We start from the raw sequence: 20,971 nt of genomic DNA on the forward strand, positions 1-20,971 counted from the left end.
TCAAAGAACACACCGGAAGAAAATTAAATCACATGACTTCTTAGCCTGCATGCGTGCTAAGTCGCTTTAGTCGTGTTCAACTCTTTGCGACCCTAGGGACCAAAGCCCTCCAGGGTCCTCTGTCCATGGGACTCTCCAAACATGAATACTGGAGTGGGCCGCCATGTCCTCCTCCAGGGGATCTTCCTGATCCAGGGACTGAACCCGGGTGTCTTACATCTCCCGCACTGGCAGGCAAGTTCTTTACCACTAGCAACACCTAGCCCAGTGAAGTTCAAAAAATGGGGGAAATAGTTTGGTTTTAGGAAAACATCTGGCAACCAATTTAACGTCAAAGTAACAAATGGAATACATGAGATAAAGGAAATAGATAACCTTCACGGTGCTGACCAATTTCCAAAGAGTGCTCTACCCGCCCACTTCCTCTGTGATCAAATAAATTACCTGAGTCATCCTTCCTGGGTTAAATTAGAGCTCTGGCACTCATCTAACTTAAGGAGGTTTTGCCCACTGCAACGTGTCATGAGTCTGTGATCAAGAACTTGAGAGAGAATAAAATACAAACATTACCTGTTAGAAAGCAGAGTTCGGGAATCAGGTGGGCCATCGGAACCTCAGAGTTGTCATTTTTCTTGTTTTTCAACAGACTAACAAGCACTGGCTGGTTCAGGTCAGATAAGGTAATATCATATTGCTACAGAATGCAAGATTAAGGAGGGAAAAGTTAATATGGAAACACAATACAACGAGCATCCTTGCTTATAAGCAACAAATGAATAGATAAGAAAATCTTCTCAATAGAAGGGAAAAAAAGTCCCCACTAATCCCCATGGTAATCTACTCATTTCTACTTCCTTCGTGGGACCTATCTCTTACATCTCAGGATCAGCTTCATGATTTTAATTATTACCTTTTATAATTCAATAGCATTTTTTCCCAATCATTTTCCTGCTCTCTTCTGAGTTTCATCCAGAGTCCTAAGCTGGATGAAATCCATAGTACCATGACCCCAGGTGCAGCACTGCCACTGGAGACTGAGGCCAACTGAACCATATACAACTAACTGGCTCTGGCACCTGTGTTCATTATGAAAATATCAAACACAAGTTGGAGGCAACGGTCATGCTGAGTCAACCTCAGATTTCTCCAAAGAGCACAACTGTCCTTACTTTCCAAGACAGTATGATGTTACAGGGAAGTCACTTTGAACTCTGACAAATGTAAATCTGGTCCACAGATATTTTATCCACTTGGATCATGACACTGGGGAAGAGGCTTACCTTTCCTTCTCTATGAAATGAGGAGAACAAAAGCCCAGAGATGTCCCATGTAAACCATTAGCACGGTGTCTGGTTTATAGTAAGTCCTCAGCAATCATTAGTTCCTTCCCCACTCCCTTTCCCTTCATAAACTTGAATTTCAACATTCTTACCTTGCTATGAGTTCATTTACCTTCCAAAGGCAAAGTTTCCATTAACACCAGTATAGCTTACTCAACACTGATGACAGAACAATTGGAATTGTAATTTACAAAATGCCTGGGGACCACATGATGCTGACATCAATAATTATAATGCAGGAAGCCAGCAGTGACGGGTTCTCTACTCAATAAAGACTTTAAGTCATTAAAATAAAAAACAATTCAGGAAACAGCAATTTAAAGTGGTGATTGCAACAATGCTATGGCTGAAAAGCTTGGAGAAGCACTGGTAGAAAGAATTTTTATACATGACTTCATTAATTCACATCTTGTGCTTGCTATATTCCAGGGATTGAAGGAAATACAAATAAAAAAGAGTCACAGTCCCTGCCTTTACACATTATCTACACATTATCTATAAAGCAAGGTAGACCAGAAGCACAAATATATATCTACACTAAGCACTTATATTTTTCCTCATTTAGTCTTTTTCTAATGGATGACTACTGTGTTTTTTTTAAATTAAACTAGAATTGATTTACAAGGTCATGTTGATGTACGGCAAAGTGATGGAGTTTTAGGTAGACATTCTTTCCAGATTCTTTTCCCTTATAGGTTATTTAGTATAGTTTTTTTATACTAAACATAAAAATATTTAGTATAGTTCCCTGTGCTATACAGTAGGTCCTTGTTGGTTACCTACTACATATATATAAATAGTAGTAGTGTATATGTTAATCCCATGTGTATATGTTTTATCCCCTGCTTCTCCTTTCATAACCATAAGTTTGTTTTCTATGTTTGTGAGTTTATTTCTCTTTGGTAAATAAGACCCTTTCCTCACTAACTCTTAACAACAGAGTGTGACTGTTGTGTGCTCTGTCCTGTCTGACTCTGCAACTCTATGGACTTCAGCCTGCCAGGCTCCTCTGTCCATGGGATTATCCAGGCAAGAATACCGGAGTGGGTTGCCATGCCCTCTCCAGAGGATCTTCCTGACCTAGGGATCGAACCTGCAACTCCTGCATTGGCAGGTGGATTTTTTTTTTACCACTTAGCCGCCTGGGAAGCTCTTAACAAGAGAACTGTGACTCAAATGCTATTATCATCTTCTTCATTGATGAGGAAACATTGTTAAGAAATTAAATAACTTCCCAAGGTCCTGTAATTGAAAATTAGCACAACCAGGACTTAACACTTAAGACTTGGGAGCCTCCGCTTGTTACACCACTTGGGGCTGGGTCCCTCACAAGGAATAGGGAGCAAGGTAGTGAAAACAATTTATGGCTGGTAAATCAAGGAAGGCTTCATGAAGGAGGCAGAATCCAAGACAGCACCTTGAAGAAAATGCAGGAGTATTAGAAGTTCTGGGAACAGCTCAAGCAAAACTGGGACACAGTTTAAGAAGAGGGTATTCTACTATTTACCTGGAGCATGGTTAAGAATTTACCCACTATGTTGTATAATCAGGTGGACTTTACTGTCTCCCATGCCCAATTTTCTTAGCATTTGGCAATAGTTTTCATGATAAGATAAAATAGAGAAGTATAAAGGTCAATATCAAGATGTCTTCCAGTAAAATTACAGGCTATAAAATCAATACACAGACATCACTTGTATTCCTATACACTGGCAATGAAAAACCAGAAAGAGACATTAAGGAAACAATCCCATTCACTGCTGCAACAACAACAACAACAAAAATACCCATGAATAAACGGACCTAAGGAGACGAAAGACCTGTGTGCAGAAAACTATAAGACACTGATGAAAGAAACCAAACACAACACAAACAGATGGAGAGATATACCATGCTTTTGGACTGGAAGAATCAGTATTGTGCAAATGACCATACAACCCAAGGTAATCTATAGGTTCAATGCAATCCCTATGAAACTACCAATGGCATTTTTCACAGAACTAGAACAAAGAATTTCATAGTTTGTATGGAAACACAAAAGACCCTAAGTAGCCAAAGTGATCTTGAGAAAGAAAAATGGAGCTGGAGGAATCAACCTTTCTGACTTCAGATTATATGCAAAGCTACAGTCATCAAGACAGTACGGTACAGGCACAGAAACAGAAATACAGACCAGTGAAACAAGGTAGAAGGCCCAGAGATAAACCTCTGCACTTATGGGTACCTCATCTTTGACAAAGGCAAGAATATATCATGGAGAAAAGACAGCCTCTTCAATAAGTGGTGCTGGGAAAGCTGGAAAGCTACATGTAAAAGAATGAAACTAACTTCCTAACACTGTATACAAAAATAAACTCAAAATGGATTAAAGACTTAACTGTAAAGCCAGAAAACTCTTGGAGGAAAATATAGGCAGTACACTCTTTGACATACATCACAACAAGATCCTCTTTGACCCACCTCCTAGAGTAATGGAAATAAAAACAAACAAATAGGACCTAATTAAACTTACAAACCTTTGCACAGCAAAGAAATCAATAAACAAGATTAAAAGACAACCCTTAGAATGGGAGAAATACCTGCAAATGATTCAACTGACAAAGGCATAATCTCCAAAATATACAAGCAGCTCACACAGCTCTACATCAAGAAAACAAACAGCCCGGTCCAAAATGAGCAGAAGACCTAAACAGACATTTCTCCAAAGAATACATACAGATGGCAAATAAACACATAAGACGATGCTCAGCATCACTCATTATTAGAGAAATGCAAATCAAAATTACAATGAGGTATGACCTCACACCAGTCAGAATGGTCATCAAAAAATCTACAAACAAATGCTGGCAAAAACCAATACAACAAAAAGTTAAAAAACAAAAAATAGTAGAAAAAATTAAAACATTATGGCTGAAGTGAAAAAAAGGATGTCTTCCACTTTGAGAGTAGACTATATAATAATTTATCCTTCCTTTCCTGGGACAAAGAGGAAAGCATTCTAGAAACTGGTGCCATTTTCTTTCTTTTTCTCCCTAATTACAATAGATATGAAGGGAATCACAACTCATTACAAAGAAAGTGAGTGGGATTTTTATCATGATTCCCTTTTCAGAATGTCGCAGGTCCTCAAACACATTAAAGAAAAATGAATTTAACCATGCAGGAAAAATCCCAAACATTTAACAAATTCTGTGTTTAATAAACACTAATGGAGAACATGTTTTTGCACAAAATGCTTTGCCAAATGCCCAAAGTCTTATGTGTTCTGTAAGGACAACTGAATGAGGCGGAGAGGGAGAAGAAGAAGAATACAAAATGATTTCCTGAGATGCAAAATTCCCAAGGAGAGACAGGCATGGGAAAGACAATGAATTCAGTTTGAATTTTGTTCGTTTGAGATGCCTGCAGGATATTCATGCAAATGCAGCCTGAAAATGGAGACGAGGATGTAATTTAGGAAGGAGGGCAAGACAAAAATATATTAGAAGTGATCTCAGAATATGAAGAAAAGATCCTCTGCAAAGGGGCTGTGGTGAGTTATAGCATTTCATGTTTGGGGGAAGTGAAGGGGGAGAATGTTGAATGAGGCTGATAAAGAACCACCTGAAGCCCAGGGGAAAACCACCAGGGATATGCCGAGGGGCCAAAGAAGAGGAGGTCAGCCCACCAAGAGCGGTCACTAGCATCCAGAGCCACTAGCGTCCAAAAGCCCCTTAGAATAAGCACAGTAGCTGACTTTGACCTTGGAGAGTTAGTTCCATGGCAGCAGAACCAGATACCAGACAGCTGAGGCTTCCTGGAGGAAGAACAGAAGAGGTGCTTGGAGCTCGTTTAGACAACCTTCTAAAGAAACTAGCTAAGGAAGAAAAGGAGATCACTCTTCTTGAAGGTACAGAAAGGTCAACACATTTGCTTTCTCTTTTTGTTTGTAAAACAGTGGTGAGATTTTGGAAACAGAAATATGACTGAATATGAAATAAAGAGAAGGCGCCTCTGAAAGGAACTGAAGTTGGACAGTAGGGATGGGGAAATTGTCATCACTGTGAACCCAGCTCCCAGAGTCAACAGGAGATTTCATCAGTAAATGTTTGAGCATCTACTAGATTCCCTGAGTGTCCAGAAATCAAGAGCTCAAAGTTGAAGAGGGAGAGTCAGACCATTCATAACCTGCCTGTGATAACTGCAAGAAGTTAAGTACAGACAGGGGACCCGGGGGAAAAAATCCTAGGGCTCCCTTGACAGCTAGGGGAATTTCCCTGGCAGTCCAGTGGTTAAGACTTCGCCTGCCAAAGCAGGGAGTGCAGGTTGGATCCCTGGTCAGAGAGGTAAGATCCCACATGCTTTAGAGCCAAAAACTCAAAACACAGAACAGAAGTGATAGTGTAACGAATTCAATAAAGACTTTAAAAATGGTCCACATCAAAATAAAAAAAAAATCTTATTAAAAAAAGAGTTGACTGCTGAGCTGAGGACCGAAGGGTGTTCAGTAAGTGGCCGATGGTGAATGGGTGTCAAGGAAGAGGAGAGTAGGGTGTGAAAACATGCACGGGGAGTGGAGGACTTGAGGAACTATGAACCGTGAGCACAGCGGAACCTTCCAAGGGAACAGGATGGAGGAGTCAGACCACAGCCCTTCCCCGAGCTAAGCAGGAGGGAGATGAGGTGGAAAGGAGAAACAAGCGCTACCTGCTTGTAGTAATCCACGTAGGTGATCTCAGTGCCGTCCCGCTTCCGGAAGGTGTGCGTGGGTTTCACCGACCAGTCGATGTCATCAATGCGGTAGGTTTTGTTATTGTATCTGGTAAATGCAAGAAATCTTTTCAGTTCTTTTCTGAAATGCTACAAGGTAAGTGGTTAGTTCACTACACTTTAATTCACAGTATTATCCTCCAGAATTTCAGATATTATGAAAGACAATAACTCAAGAATAGTCACTTTAAAAACAAAGATAGCTCTTACCCAAGAAGAGCGTTGATGAACTCTTCCATTCATGGGAGGACCCCTGTATTGCAACAAAACCAAAGGAATAATCGCTGGCCCACCATCTGCTTTTCTCACTGAGAAACACTGTGTGTGTGTGTGTGTGTGTGTGCGTGCACACACACGTCTGTGTGTGCACACACATGCACACGTGCACTCAGTCCTGACTCTTTGTGACCCCATGAACTGCAGCCCACCAGGCTCCTCAGTCCATGAGATTTTCCAGGCAAGACTACTGGAGTGGGTTGCCATTTCCTTCTACAGGGGATCTTCTCAACCCAGGGACCGAACTGGCATCTCCTGTATCTCTTACGTTGGCAGGCAGGTTTTTTACCAGCTGAGCCACTGAGGCATGCCCGGGAAACACTGCAGCTTCAGGTAAATCATGCTTAAATGTTCAAAGGCTGAAGTTTGGCTCCAAACCTTCCTGTTGGCTTCTGTTTTCACTTAGAATTTTTGACCTCCCAGCTAGTCTTTCTGATAAAAAAAAAAAAAAGCATCCTAAGGAGGCTGATGAACCATGCCATTCTGGCAGCTTGCTTCATCTTCCATCTAAGGCTGGCCCTGGGCAAAACTGCAAAGCAGGTCAGCTAAGATCTTTCTAAGCTCTTTCTCCCCTCCATCAGGTACCATGTGGCCTGGAACACCCTCTCATGTCAACCCAGCCGTGGGACAGAAACCTCCTTGTCACTTTTCTCCTGGGCTCTCACTACTTTGCAAATGACTTGGAAATAATGTGATAAGTTAATTCATGGAGCTCATGACAAGAGGATAAAGGGGCAGTGTGGAATTCAACCAGTGCCACATCTCTGCTCCACAACCCAGAAAAACAACTTCAAGTGGAAATTCCAACCTAGACTAGGAGAAGGCGAGTGGGTCTTCTGTAAATGGTGTCCATGGACTGGCAGCCGTGTAGAGTGGACTTCTGTTTCTCAGGACGTCACCTAACTGTCCACACTTCATTCAGTTCAGTATGCACTGAGGGCAAATTACACACAGACACAGCCAGAGGCCTGCAAGTCCTCAGCCATAAGGACCTCATAACTTCACAGTGAAGATGAGACGCGAACCTGATGCTCTGTCTTGTTGCGACTGAACCAAAGCTGGGTCGGCTTGCCCAGCACAGTAAAGCCAGCCTCCCGACAGCAGGCTGTGGTGAAGCAAAGAGCATCAGGTACTGCTATGTGGGTACTTCAGAGAGGAGCTAAAGCAGAGGGTGCGGGGCAGGGGTCTGCCCGGGGAGGCCCCACAGAGTCCTGCTCAGTTACACTGTGATGTAATAAAAAGAAATAAAAGGGCTCTAAAGAGGTGACGATAAGCACTGGGCTTCCGGAGCAGCATAGAGGACAGAAGTGAATAATTCCAACTGAATGGACTTTGTGGGAGCAGAAATCTAAAAGGCAGAAACAGAAATAGAGGCGGGGGACCCAGGCTGAGGGGCTGGAGCAGTTTTTGCAGACCACAGTGGGTAGGGGAGGGTATGGGAGGAGCCCGGAGCTCTCCCTCTTCCTACGTGGCATACATAAGGCAATCTCTAGAGGAAAGTCTATTTAAAGGCAGGCTTTTACCTTGTCAGGACAATAAGCCCAATCAGCTGTTTCTCACACGTCTCGGAAAAGCAGGATACGCTTGTTTTGTGGCAGAGATCCGTCATGAACTCCAGAACTGTCTCATTCCGGAGGATTTTGTAACTCACATCAGCACTCAACAGGAGTTTGCTTTCAAAATGTGATACAGAAATGGCGAACCCAGGCCAAAGAGACAATCTTCAAAAAAATAAAAATGTTTAATAAATAAATATTTTTAAAAATAAATGTTTTAAATGTTATATCAGAAGAACAATACACATTTCAAAATGGTGACTTTATACTCTAATTCTCTCAATTCTATGAAACAATTTTTCTTTAAATCTGATTTCTTTCAGCGGCTGACTTAACACTTTAGCTATTTCCAGCTGGAGTGTCTTTAAACATATGAAGTGAAGTGAAATGAAAGTCGCTCAGTCATGTCTGACTCTTTGCAACCCCATGTGGAATTCTCCAGGCCAGAATACTGGAGTGGGTAGCTTATCCCTTCTCCAAGGGATCTTCCCAACCCAGGGATCAAACCCAGGTCTCCCGCATTGCAGGTGGATTCTTTACCAGCTGAGACACAAGGGAAGCAAATAAGGGGAAATTTTAAACACATATTTAGGATAAAATACATTTCTATAGAGCTTCGTTTCTTAACCTTGGCACTACTGACATTTGGACTGGATAATTCTTTGCTAAGGGCTGTTCTGGGCACTGCAGAGTGTGTGTGTGTGTGTGTGTGTGTGTGTGGTGTGGTGTGGTGTGGTGTGGTGTGGTGTGGTGTGGTGTGGTGTGGTGTGCTCAGTCATGTTCGACTCTGTGACCCCATGGACTCTAGCTCACCAGGCTCCTCTGTCCATGGGATTCTCCAGGCAAGAATACTAGAGTGGGTTGCCATTTCCTCCCCGAGAGGATCTTCCCGACCTAGGATCCCTTGGTTTGATCCAAACTTGCATCTCGATCCAAACCTTCATCTCTTTCGTCTCCTACTTCACAGGCAGATTCTTTACCACTGAGCAACCGGGGAAACCCGGGCATTGCAGAATGTGCAGCATACCCCTGGCCTCTACCCACTGGAGGCCAGCAGCAACTCCCACGCTGTGACAACCAAAAATACCTCCCGACATTTTCAAATGTCCCCTGGGGAGCAGACTCGCCCCTGGCTGAGAACACAACTGTAAGACTGAAGTGTTTATGGAGGGATCTGTCCCAGTAGGCAAACATCTAGGTTCAGAAACGCACAATGACTCAGTGGTGAAGACAGTAACGAGATTTCACAACGAGACAGAAATAATCTAAGTGATGTCACATGCAGACACCCAAGAGAAACTGTAGCAATGGCTACATCTCCTTTCCACATTTATGAATATCACAGTCTGAAGTCTTGAACTAGAAAAAGTTACAGGAACTGGCAAGAAAGAACAATTTTTTTAAAGAAATCGTTTCAGTTGATATTCTTGTGGACTTCATTGACTGTGAAACTAATGCAAGAGTACTGGAGTAAGTAACCATTCCCTTCTCCGGGGGATATTCCCAACCCAGGGATCAAACCCCAGTCTCCTGCATTGGAGGCAGATTCTTTACCATCTGAACCACTGGGGAAGCCCCAAACACCAGCTCAGGACCAGCACATGCTGAAAGAGGCACCAGCACTGAGAGAGGCTGGGATCTGGGGCCTCTTGCCACAATACTGGCACATGGACAAACATCTCCTCAAGCAACAAAATGCAGAGAAACTATAAAGGACTAAAAGTAACTGGATGCGTGCACAGTTGAGGCAAATTATGGACAACAAGATACAAAAAAGAAAAAAATATACCAAAAAGCCAACTGCCACTTCTGAAGAGCTGGGAGCAAAAGCAGGGTACTGTGCATGCCTGCTACACTCAACACCACAGAAGGGATGGGCAAACCAACTAAGCCAACCCTCTGGCCTGACCTCTGGACACATCCCTACCTTCACCCCACATAAGCAACCAGCTGCCCCTCTCAGTGAGTAAGCGGGCAAGGGAACCTATTACTTGTTCTTGTTCCTCCCTGTTGCAGCAGGGTCCCTGATAAAGCCCCGCTTGAATTTCTTGTCTGGTCTCAGCAACTTCTATTGATTAAGGAGACGAAGAACCCTGGTTGGCAACAGCACCAACGCCAGCTTGTCACAACACTGGAGCCACGAGAATTTCTAATTCAGGTGGAGATATAAGTGACAGGGTGAATGATCAGGTGCTTTATACAGAACAGTCTGACCCACTGAACCAGCACACAGAAACCCTGCCCTTTTCTTCCACCCAGAAGAAACCAAACACCCTGCATCCATTTTCTATCTTTTATGTACAGATCTTCCTCAACTGACAACGGGTTTTTATGTTCACAAACCCATCATAAGTTGAAACAGCCTCAGTCAAAAATGCATTTAATACACCCAACCTTTTCTTCAGTAACCTACTGAACATCATCAGGGCATCTCCAACCTGGTGTGCTAAGAACACTTACATTAGCCAAAAGACCCTGACGCTGGGAAAGATCGAGGGCAGGAGGAGAAGGGGACGACCGAGGATGAGCTGGTTGGATGGCATCACCGACTCGATGGACATGGGTTTGGGCGGACTCCGGGAGTTGTGATGGACAGGGAGGCCTGGCGTGCTGCGATTCATGGGGGTCGCAAAGAGTCAGACATGACTGAGTGACTGAACTGAACTGGACAAAATTATCTAACACAAGGCCTATTTTACAATCAGGTGCTGAGTATCTTGTGTCATTTACTGAATACTGTACCGAAAGTGAAAAACAGAATGGTTGTATGGGTTCAGAAAGGTTGTGAGTGTATCAGTCATTTACCTTCGTGGCTGCCTGGGTGCTGTGGCTGTGGCAGCCAATCATGATCACCAGATAGTATCACACTCCGTATCGCTAGCCCGGGAAAAGGTCAGAATCCACAATTCCAAGTGTGGTTTCTGCTGACGGTGTATAGCTTTCACATCATCGTAAAGTCAAAATGCCATTAAGTCTAAACCCTAAGTCAGGGGGCATCTGTGTTTCTCCCTTTGGGTCACTGGTTGCCTCTGTTTTTGGCTCAACCACATGTTTTGGAAAGCTGAGTAACAACCAGTTCAAGACCACCTTTGCTGCAGTCTCTACTTCCTAGTTTAGGATAGAGATTCTGCAAGTGTTCCTAATGGGTCTATCATTCACTAGGGCAGCTTAGTTGGCTTGGGTATCTGACATCTTCTTACCCATCATGATTTCCTACCTACCACCCTGGCTGTGTTAATGTTCTGTCAGCCAGAAAACAGAGCCCCAGTTATGAGGTGTAACATAATAGAGTTTATTCTGCTCTCATTATTACTTGTCACACACAGGAAGCTCAGTTTCTGAATTCTAGGATTTGTGATAATGATCTAGCACACTAGTATAAGAAAACAGACTGCTACCTTTTGACATTCACCATTCTATTAAAAAACTTGAAAATTAAAAAAATCCATTACCTTTTTCACCACAGAGTCTCTCATAGGAGGCATAATGGTATAATATTGCATCATAAATGATACTGCTCACATTATAACAATTTCAGAGTAGCAGAAAATATAAATAAACCTACTTGTGCTGGGGAATTTCCACTGGCTCAGAAGGCTTATAGAAGTTCCGTCCAATTTGGTACATGGACAACTTTTTTAAGATCCTGAAAGTATACATATTTAAAATCTGTGTTAAACATCTGTCTATAACAGTAAACTTCTAAGTTTGTACCCATGCTGAAATAAAAACTACTAGAAAAGTCCAGAACTCTTATTGTTATAATGCTGAAAGTTTAGCTACAGCATATACATGTGAGTGTATATACAAGAACTATCACTCCATATTGGGAATGACACAATTGAAAATACTTCTATTCTTCTGGGTTTAACTATAAAAGGAGGTGGTCCCCGAGCAGACATGACTGTGACTGTAACATTCTGGCTGGGGAGGCTGAGGTGAGAAAAGCCACGTCCACAGGGTTTTCTGGCCTCGTTCTTATTTTGAAATGAGGAGGCCATTTCCTTCCTTTTTTCTTTCTTTCTTTTTGCATAGTTAATTTACAATGTTATATTGGTTTTAGTGTACAACAAAGTGATTCAGTTCTTTTTAACGGCTGAGTAATATTCCATGGTGTATATGTACCACAGCTTCTTTATCCATTCATCTGCTGATGGGCATCTAGGTTGCTTCCATGTCCTGGCTATTATAAACAGTGCTGCTATGAACATTGGGGTGCACGTGTCTCTTTCAGATCTGGTTTCCTTTGAATCAGTCCTAATGAGATGGATGAAACTGGAGCCCCTTATACAGAGTGAAGTAAGCCAGAAAGATAAAGAACATTACAGCATACTAACACATATATATGGAATTTAGAAAGATGGTAACGATAACCCTATATGCAAAACAGAAAAAGAGACACAGAAATACAGAACAGACTTTTGAACTTTGTGGGAGAATGTGAGGGTGGGATATTTCAAAAGAACAGCATGTATACTATCTATGGTGAAACAGATCACCAGCCCAGGTGGGATGCATGAGACAAGTGCTCGGGCCTGGTGCACTGGGAAGACCCAGAGGAATCGGTTGGAGAGGGAGGTGGGAGGGGGGATCGGGATGGGGAATACGTGTAAATCTATGGCTGATTCATGTCAATGGATGACAAAACCCACTGAAATGTTGTGAAGTAATTAGCCTCCAACTAATAAAAAAAAAAAAAAGAAAAAAAGTGATTCAGTTCTATGTGTACATTCTTTTTTGGATACTTTCCCCTTATAGGTTATTACAAGATACTGAATATGGTTCCCTGTGCTATTCAGTAGGTCCTAGTTGCTTATTTTATATATGGTATTGTGTATATGTTAATCCCAAATTCCTAATTTACCTCTAACTCCCCATCCCCTTGGCTAACGATAAGGTTATTTTCTGTCTGTGAGCCTATTTCTGTTTTGTAAATAAGTTCATTGATATCATTTCTTAAAATTCTACATACAAGTGATATCATATGATATTTGTCTTTCTCTGGCTTACTTCAATGAGTATGGTCATCTCTAGGTCCATCCATATTGCTGCAAATGGCATTATTTCATTCTTTTTAAGACTGAATAGTATTCCATTGCATATATGTACCACATCTTCTTTATCCATTCCTCTGTTGATGGACATTTAAGTTGCTTCCATGGCTTGGCTATTGTACATAGTGCTGCTATGAACACTGAGGTGCACGTATCTTTTGGAATTAGAGTTCTTACTAGGTATATACCAGGAGTTAATCTTACAGTAGTTCTATTTTTAGTTTTTTTAAGGAAACTTCATACTGTTCTCTATAGTATCTGCACCAATTTACATTCCGAGGAGTTTGTTTTTAATGAGTCTGTTCAGTGTCCTCACTGCTACCAAATGACAAGGCTGCCTCTTTAGCAACTAACTCTGGCTGCTTTTGGAATGTGACACATGACTGGTCTGAAGCTGCCCTGTGCACTGTGGAAACGGAAGAGTTGCAAGTCTGAAAACAGAGATTCCAACTGTGTGCTTTTTGGCTACCCAAAGTCATCTGAGCCTCAGTCTCCTTATCTGTAAAATGGGGAGTTTAATCATACCTGCCTCATGGAAACTGAGTAAAGATCAAGGAAACTCTGGCACCAGAGAAAGAGCTCTGTCACTGCAAAGCACCTTCCAAATGTCAGCTGACTTAAAACAGTCAGGGGGGCACATGCAAAAATGGATTCTGAAGAGTGTTTTTTACAGCCCTGAGCTGAGGCCCAGATAAAATCGGAAGACACTTGCCTAGTCTTCTGACCAGAATTAGGAATCAATGTATCTGTGTGATGGAAATTCCTCTATGTGTCCTACTCAGTAAATCCAAGCTCCTCTCATCCTGTCCAGAACAAAAGGCTAAAATCTTAGGTTTTTAACACATCACCCTAGTGATCCACACCAACAGCATGGAAAACAGGAGTTCTCAAGCTTCTGAGCTCCCATCTGGGAAGCTTGCCAAAAATGTGGATTTTTCAGGCCCCACCCACAAAATTCTGTTCACTAGGTCCAGTGAGGGGCTAGGGAACCTGCATTTTGTCAAGCTGCCTCTAAGACCCAAGCTGACACTGAAGCAAGCGATCCTCAGAGCAGTCTGAAGAACACTGAAAAGTTCAGTGACAACCTTCCTCTCCCCAGGGGACAAGCGGGGGAAGGAAGGGGTCTGAAAGCACCGAACGCAGAGGGTGATGACCTTTCATACCTAAGGCAAATCAGCCAGGAGAAAAGCCACTCCCTCAGTTTATTGACCCAATTTTCAAGTCTGGGGATGGAGGCTGGGAGTGGGTTCAGGAAAAGGGCAAAGGCACTTGCCCTGGCCCCTGAGTCATTCTCAACGCAGGTGATACTGAATCGTGACCGAGGTGCCAGGTCAAGGCTGTGATGGGCTGTGGTGCGCACTTCTGCGCAAGTACACGGAAGTACACAGAAAACTGCCCTCAAGATGACACTGCTGCTGGCACACCACCTGCAAAATTGTCAGTACTTTTGATACCCAGGCTCTATGCGGAGAGGCATCACCGGCCTAAACTAAATTCACACTTAAGGCACTTTACTTTTTGAAGATGATATTGAAGACCTGGATGCACACAGGAGAACTTGCCGGCAGCTCTCTCGTCAGAGTGATAGTCATCTTTACAGTCTTGCCTCTTTGGGTTTCACTTGACAACTCCGTGACCTGGAAAAAGAAGTACTTAAAACAGACTCTATAGCTTATCCTCCAGTGCACAGAATGTGGCTATGCTAAAGCTGTCAAAGCTTCACAGGCTCTAACGAAAACAAAGCTGCAGCTGTTAGTGATGTGAGTGATAATCTAATCATCGGGTTACGTTTGGAAGGTTTTTTTCCCCTCTGTATTTTGCTAATCCCAGAAAAGCAACACATCTCTCCACTCTCAAATTTCTTAACAGAGAGTCAAAACCAGACTCAGGGTTCAAAGATTCAATCCAAAGAGAATTCAGGAGCAGGGCTCTTGACCTTTTAGGGGAATGGGGAGGTATAGGAAAGCAGGTCACAACCTACTTTGAGAGTCTGATGAAAGTTACAGACATTCTCCCAAGAAAATGTCATGTATTTGAATACCACAACAAGGTATATAATGTACCCATTTACAGGATTTCATGGATACCCAAAAACCTATTAATAAAGTGTCCTGCCCATCTTGGGGATTCCCCCATGACTCAGCAGAAAGGAATCTGCCTGCAGTGCAGGAGATGCAGGAGACACGGGTCCGATCTCTGGGTCAAGAAGATCCCCTGGAGTAGGTAATGGCAACCCACTCCAGTATTCTTACCGGAGAACACAATGGAGAGAAGAACCTGGAAGGCTATGGTCCATGGGGTCACATAGAGTTGGACACAACTGAGGACGCATGCACATTGCACGTTGCCCACCTTGAGTTCATGGATTTCAGAAAGAAGCCTCTCAAAAGTTTATTTAAAAAAACAAACAAACAATAGAGGGGCAGAAGAGAAGAAAAAAGGAAAGGATAGGGAACAGACCATAGGGAAAGTAAATGTGGAAAGAGAGAGAAGAAAATGGTGACAGTTTAGACAGGAAATCTGATTTCATTTTTAAAAGGCCTGGAGAAAGCCCTAGGGATCTTATAATCTGGAACCACATGCTAACAGTATAGTGAATGCATGAATAGGTCTTTATACCAGGTGCCTAACTAAATGTAAAGCTCCTTAGACCAAGCAAGGCTCAGTACAGATTTTTTGGAATAAAAGAATGAATAGATCAGCCGGTAAGAATCAATGGTCAAGGATTTTTCAGAAGGGTGAGGAATTAGAAGAGGTCAGTTCATTCGCAGGCATTTATGTATTTTCTATTGTGAAAGTGTAGTTTTAACGACTTTCGGCCTGAACCAAGAATGTAGGGCAGGGACTGAAACAAAGAGAAATGCAATGCATCCTTTCACAAGTGATGAAATATTTCACTGAAGTATTTCTTGCCTCAGGTATAACTGTACAAAAGTCTGGGACTTCCCTGGTGGTCCAGTGATTAAGAATCTGCCTGTATGTAGGACAAGATGATCTTTAATGATAGTAATACCCTTGAAATATGTCATTTAAGTATGAGAGACTATACTAGCATGCTATCAACATCTGGTCATAGGACAAAATATTGAGGGACCAATAAGGACTTAGGATGAATAAAAATGTTTCTAAATTTACAGATCCAGATCTTACATGTTCTTAAATCTAATCACATGATATAATTTTAAAATCCCATATTTAGATGAAATAAACACTCAGGTTGCTCCTATAAATCTTAGAATTTCATAAAAGGATAAAAAGGCTCCAAGAGTGTTCAGAAAAGCACTTCTTAAGGAGATTCACAAAGGTTCACAGGGAATCTAGAAATTTATATTTATGCTCTTGCTGTCATCCTGTTCAAGATGAGGAACTAAAATGATTACACTTTCCAAGGGACAGAAGCATCAAGTTTTAATTCAATACTCTGCTTTAGTTTTCCATACAGAAACTGGTTCTTTTTCTTTGCAATAATTTTAATATTGCCTTAGAACAAAGCATATGATAAAAACCTCAATATTGATATTTTGATTTTAGGACTAAAAATGAGAAGGTGTAAAAAATGGATATGAATCATGCAATTGCCATATCCAAAGGTCATAACCGTTCAAAAATATCCTTAAGACTGACACATGCATCTGCCTCAGTTGCTTCAGTCATGTCCAATCCATTGTGACTCTATGGACTATAGCCTGTCAGGCTCCCCTGTCCATGGGGTTCTCTAGGCAAGAATACTGGAGTGGGTCATCATTCCCTTCTCCAGGGGATCTTCCCAACATAAGGATGGAACCTACATCTCCTGCATTGTAGGCAGATTCTTTTCTGCTGAGCTACCAGGGAAGATTGATATCAGTTCAGTTCAGTTGCTCAGTCTCATCTCACTCTTTGCGACCCCACGGACTGCAGCAGGCCAGGCCTCCCTGTCCATCACCAACTCCTGGAGCGTGCTCAAATTCATGCCCACTGAGTCGGTGATGCCATCCAACCATCTCATTCTCTGCCATCCCCTTCTCCTCCTGCCTTCAATCTTTCCCAGAATCAGGGTCTTTTCCAATGAGTTAGTTCTTTGCATCGAGTAGCCAAAGTATTGCAGTTTCAGCTTCAGCATCAGCCCTTCCAATGAACACCCAGGACTGATCTCCTTTAGGATGGACTGGTTGGATCTCCTTGCAGTCCAAGGGACTCTCCAGAGTCTTCTCCAGCACCACAGTTCAAAAGCATCAATTTTTCGGAGCTCAGCTTTCTTCACCGTCCAACTCTCACATCCATACATGACCACTGGAAAAACCATAGCCTTGACCAGATGGACCTTTGTGGGCAAAGTAATGTCTCTGCTTTTCAATATGCTGTCTAAGTTGGTGATAGCTTTTCCTCCAAGGAGCAAGACTGAAATAAGTAACTCCTATTTCATATGATGGAACAAGTCATGAAAAATGACAGTTTTAGAATCAGGATTGATGTAAAGTTCTTTGGACAGATGGACACAATGCACAGGAGCAAAAAAAAAAAAGGAAATTTAAAGGTCTGAGGCCACAGGTTAAATGCTGTTTCTTAAAATTCTTGCCTATTTGGAGAAATGTTTAAAAAGGATTCCTCTCTCAAGGACACTTTGCCTTAGAAAAAACTGTCAAAAAAGCAGTATTTGTATTACAGCTCTTCTTTCTGAAATGCCAGACCAGCAGCTTCCTAATTAGGAAATCAATTACTGATGAGGTCTTAATTAAGAAGTCTTTTGCTCTCGGGCATGGGAATAGGAAAGAGAAAAGGAGTGAGTAACACACTTATCCCAACTGTCATGAAAATCAGCTAACCTCTAAAATCTATATGGGGGCGTATAAATATATGCATATGTGTGTGTTCAAAAATGAACCATACTTTACCTTTTCTTCTAGCTTTTGTGAGAGAAAAAGGATGACACCATCGAATGCTTTTGCTTTGTTGGAGAGTTCCCTGTGACTATAAAGCAGAGCAATTCTCAGCCTTCTAGATTCTATATCCGGACTATATGTCACATGATACTGGTATAGCTGCCAGTCCTGGGGCAAGTCTAAATTAAAGAGATTTGTGACCAGTTTCACAGGTATTCCACTGGAACCTGAAGAAAACAAATAAAAAATATTTTTTAATGAAAAAAATACATTATGTTCATATTAATCACAGCATTCAAAAATTCATTTGCATATGCTAATTGTTGCTGGAAAGCAAGAACTTTTGTTCAGCGACACAAAGTAAGCTCAAGTAACCGGCAGCCTAATAACCTTACATGCACGCACGCACTCTAAGTCACTTCAGTCGTGTCTGACTCTTTGGGATCTTATGGACTGTAGCCCACCAGGCTCCTCTGTCCATGGGATTCTCCAGGCAAGAATACTGGAGTGGGTTGCCATGCCCTCCTCCAGGGGATCTTCCCACCTCAGGGATCGAACCCATGTCTTATGTCCCCTGCATCAGCAGGCAGATTCTTTACCACTAGCACCACCTGGGAAGCAGAGTCCTACAAACAAAAGGATCACAATGGCAAAGCAGGCCTCATAAGAACCTAACAGAAGGAACTGACCTTTGGGAGAAGGACCTTTGGGGAGAAGAGAAACATCTGAATTCAACTATCCTACGTCGGGAGCCGCCAGGATGCGCCCAGTCCGTGACAAGGTCATGGGACAAGAGAGGAACCTGCAAGGCAGCTCTTCCTCACATGGGGCTGCCCCGGGGGCCCAATATGTCCCCTTGGGAGCCGCCGGGACGAGAAAGGAATCTGCAAGGCAGCTCTTCCCCTCGAAGTTGTCCCAGGGGCCTGGTATGTCCCTTTCTTCTTTCTGTCTTACTGTTCTTGGGCTTTCTATTAATTTTTGGAAATATAATATATAGTAATAAGGCCTCCCTGGAAAAGTCCAAGCCTTTTTGGAAATGCTCATGATTGCTCTGGCTCAGGACACGACCATAAACATCAAGTCAGAAAAGAAAAGGCCACAGGTACAGTTTGGCTGCTTGCTTAAACGATGATAATGTTCTAGAATAGAAAAGAGTAGAGGCATTTAGATTTAGAAGTTGATATACTGCTTCAGTTTAGTTGCTCCTTGGTTGAGAGAGTTTTCATTATTGCTATTTCCTTGCTGCTATTTGTCCATTGTTTCCCTTTCTTTAAACAACATGGGATATTATGGGTATTTTTGTAGAGTTAGGAAATGGGGTACATAGGATTTTAATAGAAGATTTATATTAACCAGCTTCACTGCCATTATCTCACTATTAATAGAGGCGTTTTGCTGCTTTAGAGGTGTTTTTGCTGTTTAATAGTTAATCATTGTAAATTGAGATTTTGTGGTTTCAGGTAAAGAAAAATATCAAGGTTTTTCTCATGGTACTATTCTCAGAAATGTCAAACATGTTACTGTGACCCTTCCCATGTATTGTTTTATTGTCCAAAGAATTTACATTATACCTGAGATTTTAGAACATTGTTTTGTTAGAATGAAAATGTTAGGCCATTGAGGCAAGAAGACTATGTACAGGACATTTAAGAAAAAACCCTGTAATCGGAAATGTTCTAGAAGAATACACAGGGGAAAAACATGAGAAATAAAAATATTGACAGGAGCACGAAACCAACATCTGATGTAATATGTGGTGACTTAAGGGGGAGGTAACGTTCATTCTATAAAAACTGAGCTATCCTAAAACTAAAAAAAAGCTACCTCTTCTATGCAACCTTCTGTGTGTGTCTGTCTTCTTCACCGATGCCACTCATTCCTTGGATGTTCCTGGACCCGCTGGGGCTGGACCCCAACAATCCTAGAACTTCTTCCAAAGACTGCCTTCCAGCTGATTCTGTGCAACTCAAATCATTCAAGTGATAATTCTGTAACTGAGCAAGACCCCATGGAGCCTTCCTGAGACAGACCCCTCTCCCATATCGTCTACTTTCGCGCCTCTCTAAGTACCCAGATAATAGTACCTAGTGCACATTTCCTGGATTGTTTCACAGATGCTAAAACCCCCACCCAATGAAAGAAGTTAACTACTTGACAACCATAGCTGTCTTGATCAACCAAGCTACTTCGTCACGTAGCTTCTAGAACTACTGGCACCTAAGAATTAATAGGGTTTCCCAGGTGGCTCAGTGGTATACAATCCACCTGTCAATGTAGGGGACCTGAGTCCAATCCCTGGGTCGCAAAGATCCCCTGGAGAAGGAAATGTCAACTTGCTCCAGAATTCTTGCCCGGGAAAGCCCATGGACAGAGGAGCCTGGCTGGCTATAGTCCATGGGGTTGCAAAGAGTCAGACATGACTGAACATCTGGGCACACACACACATCAGGAAGTTTGGGCTTTCTGAGCACGAGCTGTCCTAGACTCCTTGTACAGGGCCTCCTAGTAAACACTGCACTCCCCCTAACCACAGCCTGGCGTGTCAGGAGACTGACCACTGTGCATGGGTGAGGGGACCCGTTTGGTTTGACAAGTTTCAGATGCTGCTCTGAAATTATAGGGCTTCCCTATAAAGAATCTGGTAAAGAATCTGCTGCAATGCAGGACCTGGGTTGGGAAGACTCCCTGGAGAATGGAAAGGCTGACCACTCCAGTATTCTGACCTGGAGAGTTCAATGGACTGTACAGCCAATGCATCCTTATACAGTGCCTCACAATAATTTCCTTCACCACAATTTCCTTCACCACAACACGGTATGTCAGTAACACGGTATGTCAGTAGATTGACTTTACTGTGTGCGGGTGAGGGGACCTGTTTGGTTTGATAAGAGCTTCAGATGCTGCTCCGAAATTATGGTGCTCTCAGACTATAATGAAACTCTCCAGTTTTTACCATGAATATAGCCGCCACCCCACCCCCACCATTCTTTCGGAAATTCAGATAATCAAAAGTTCATCATATTTCAGAAAATGTTGAAACACTACAGTCAGTGGTTAGATGGCTCTGTAAGCCCCAGAGAAGGGGCAGAAGAAGAAATTTCACATCTTCCCTGTGTGAGAACAGACAGGACTCT

General features: G+C 42.4%; 1 protein-coding gene across 2 annotated transcripts in view; it reads right to left on the minus strand.

The window, feature by feature from the left end:
• Positions 1-20,971, minus strand: part of PIWIL4 (piwi like RNA-mediated gene silencing 4) — a 111,540-nt gene that overhangs the window by 26,877 nt on the left and 63,692 nt on the right. The window contains exons 6-11 of one of the 2 annotated variants that reach the window (XM_061143970.1): positions 17,850-18,064; positions 14,491-14,612; positions 11,487-11,567; positions 7,889-8,086; positions 6,027-6,138; positions 571-694 (exon numbers count right to left, since the gene is read on the minus strand). In XM_061143970.1, coding sequence (XP_060999953.1) covers positions 571-694; positions 6,027-6,138; positions 7,889-8,086; positions 11,487-11,567; positions 14,491-14,612; positions 17,850-18,064 — 852 coding nt within the window. The remainder of the gene's footprint in view (positions 1-570; positions 695-6,026; positions 6,139-7,888; positions 8,087-11,486; positions 11,568-14,490; positions 14,613-17,849; positions 18,065-20,971) is intronic. The other variant, XM_061143979.1, reaches the window with a different exon arrangement.

The sequence above is a fragment of the Dama dama genome, chromosome 1 (assembly GCF_033118175.1).
Source record: "Dama dama isolate Ldn47 chromosome 1, ASM3311817v1, whole genome shotgun sequence".
NCBI lineage: Eukaryota > Metazoa > Chordata > Mammalia > Artiodactyla > Cervidae > Dama > Dama dama.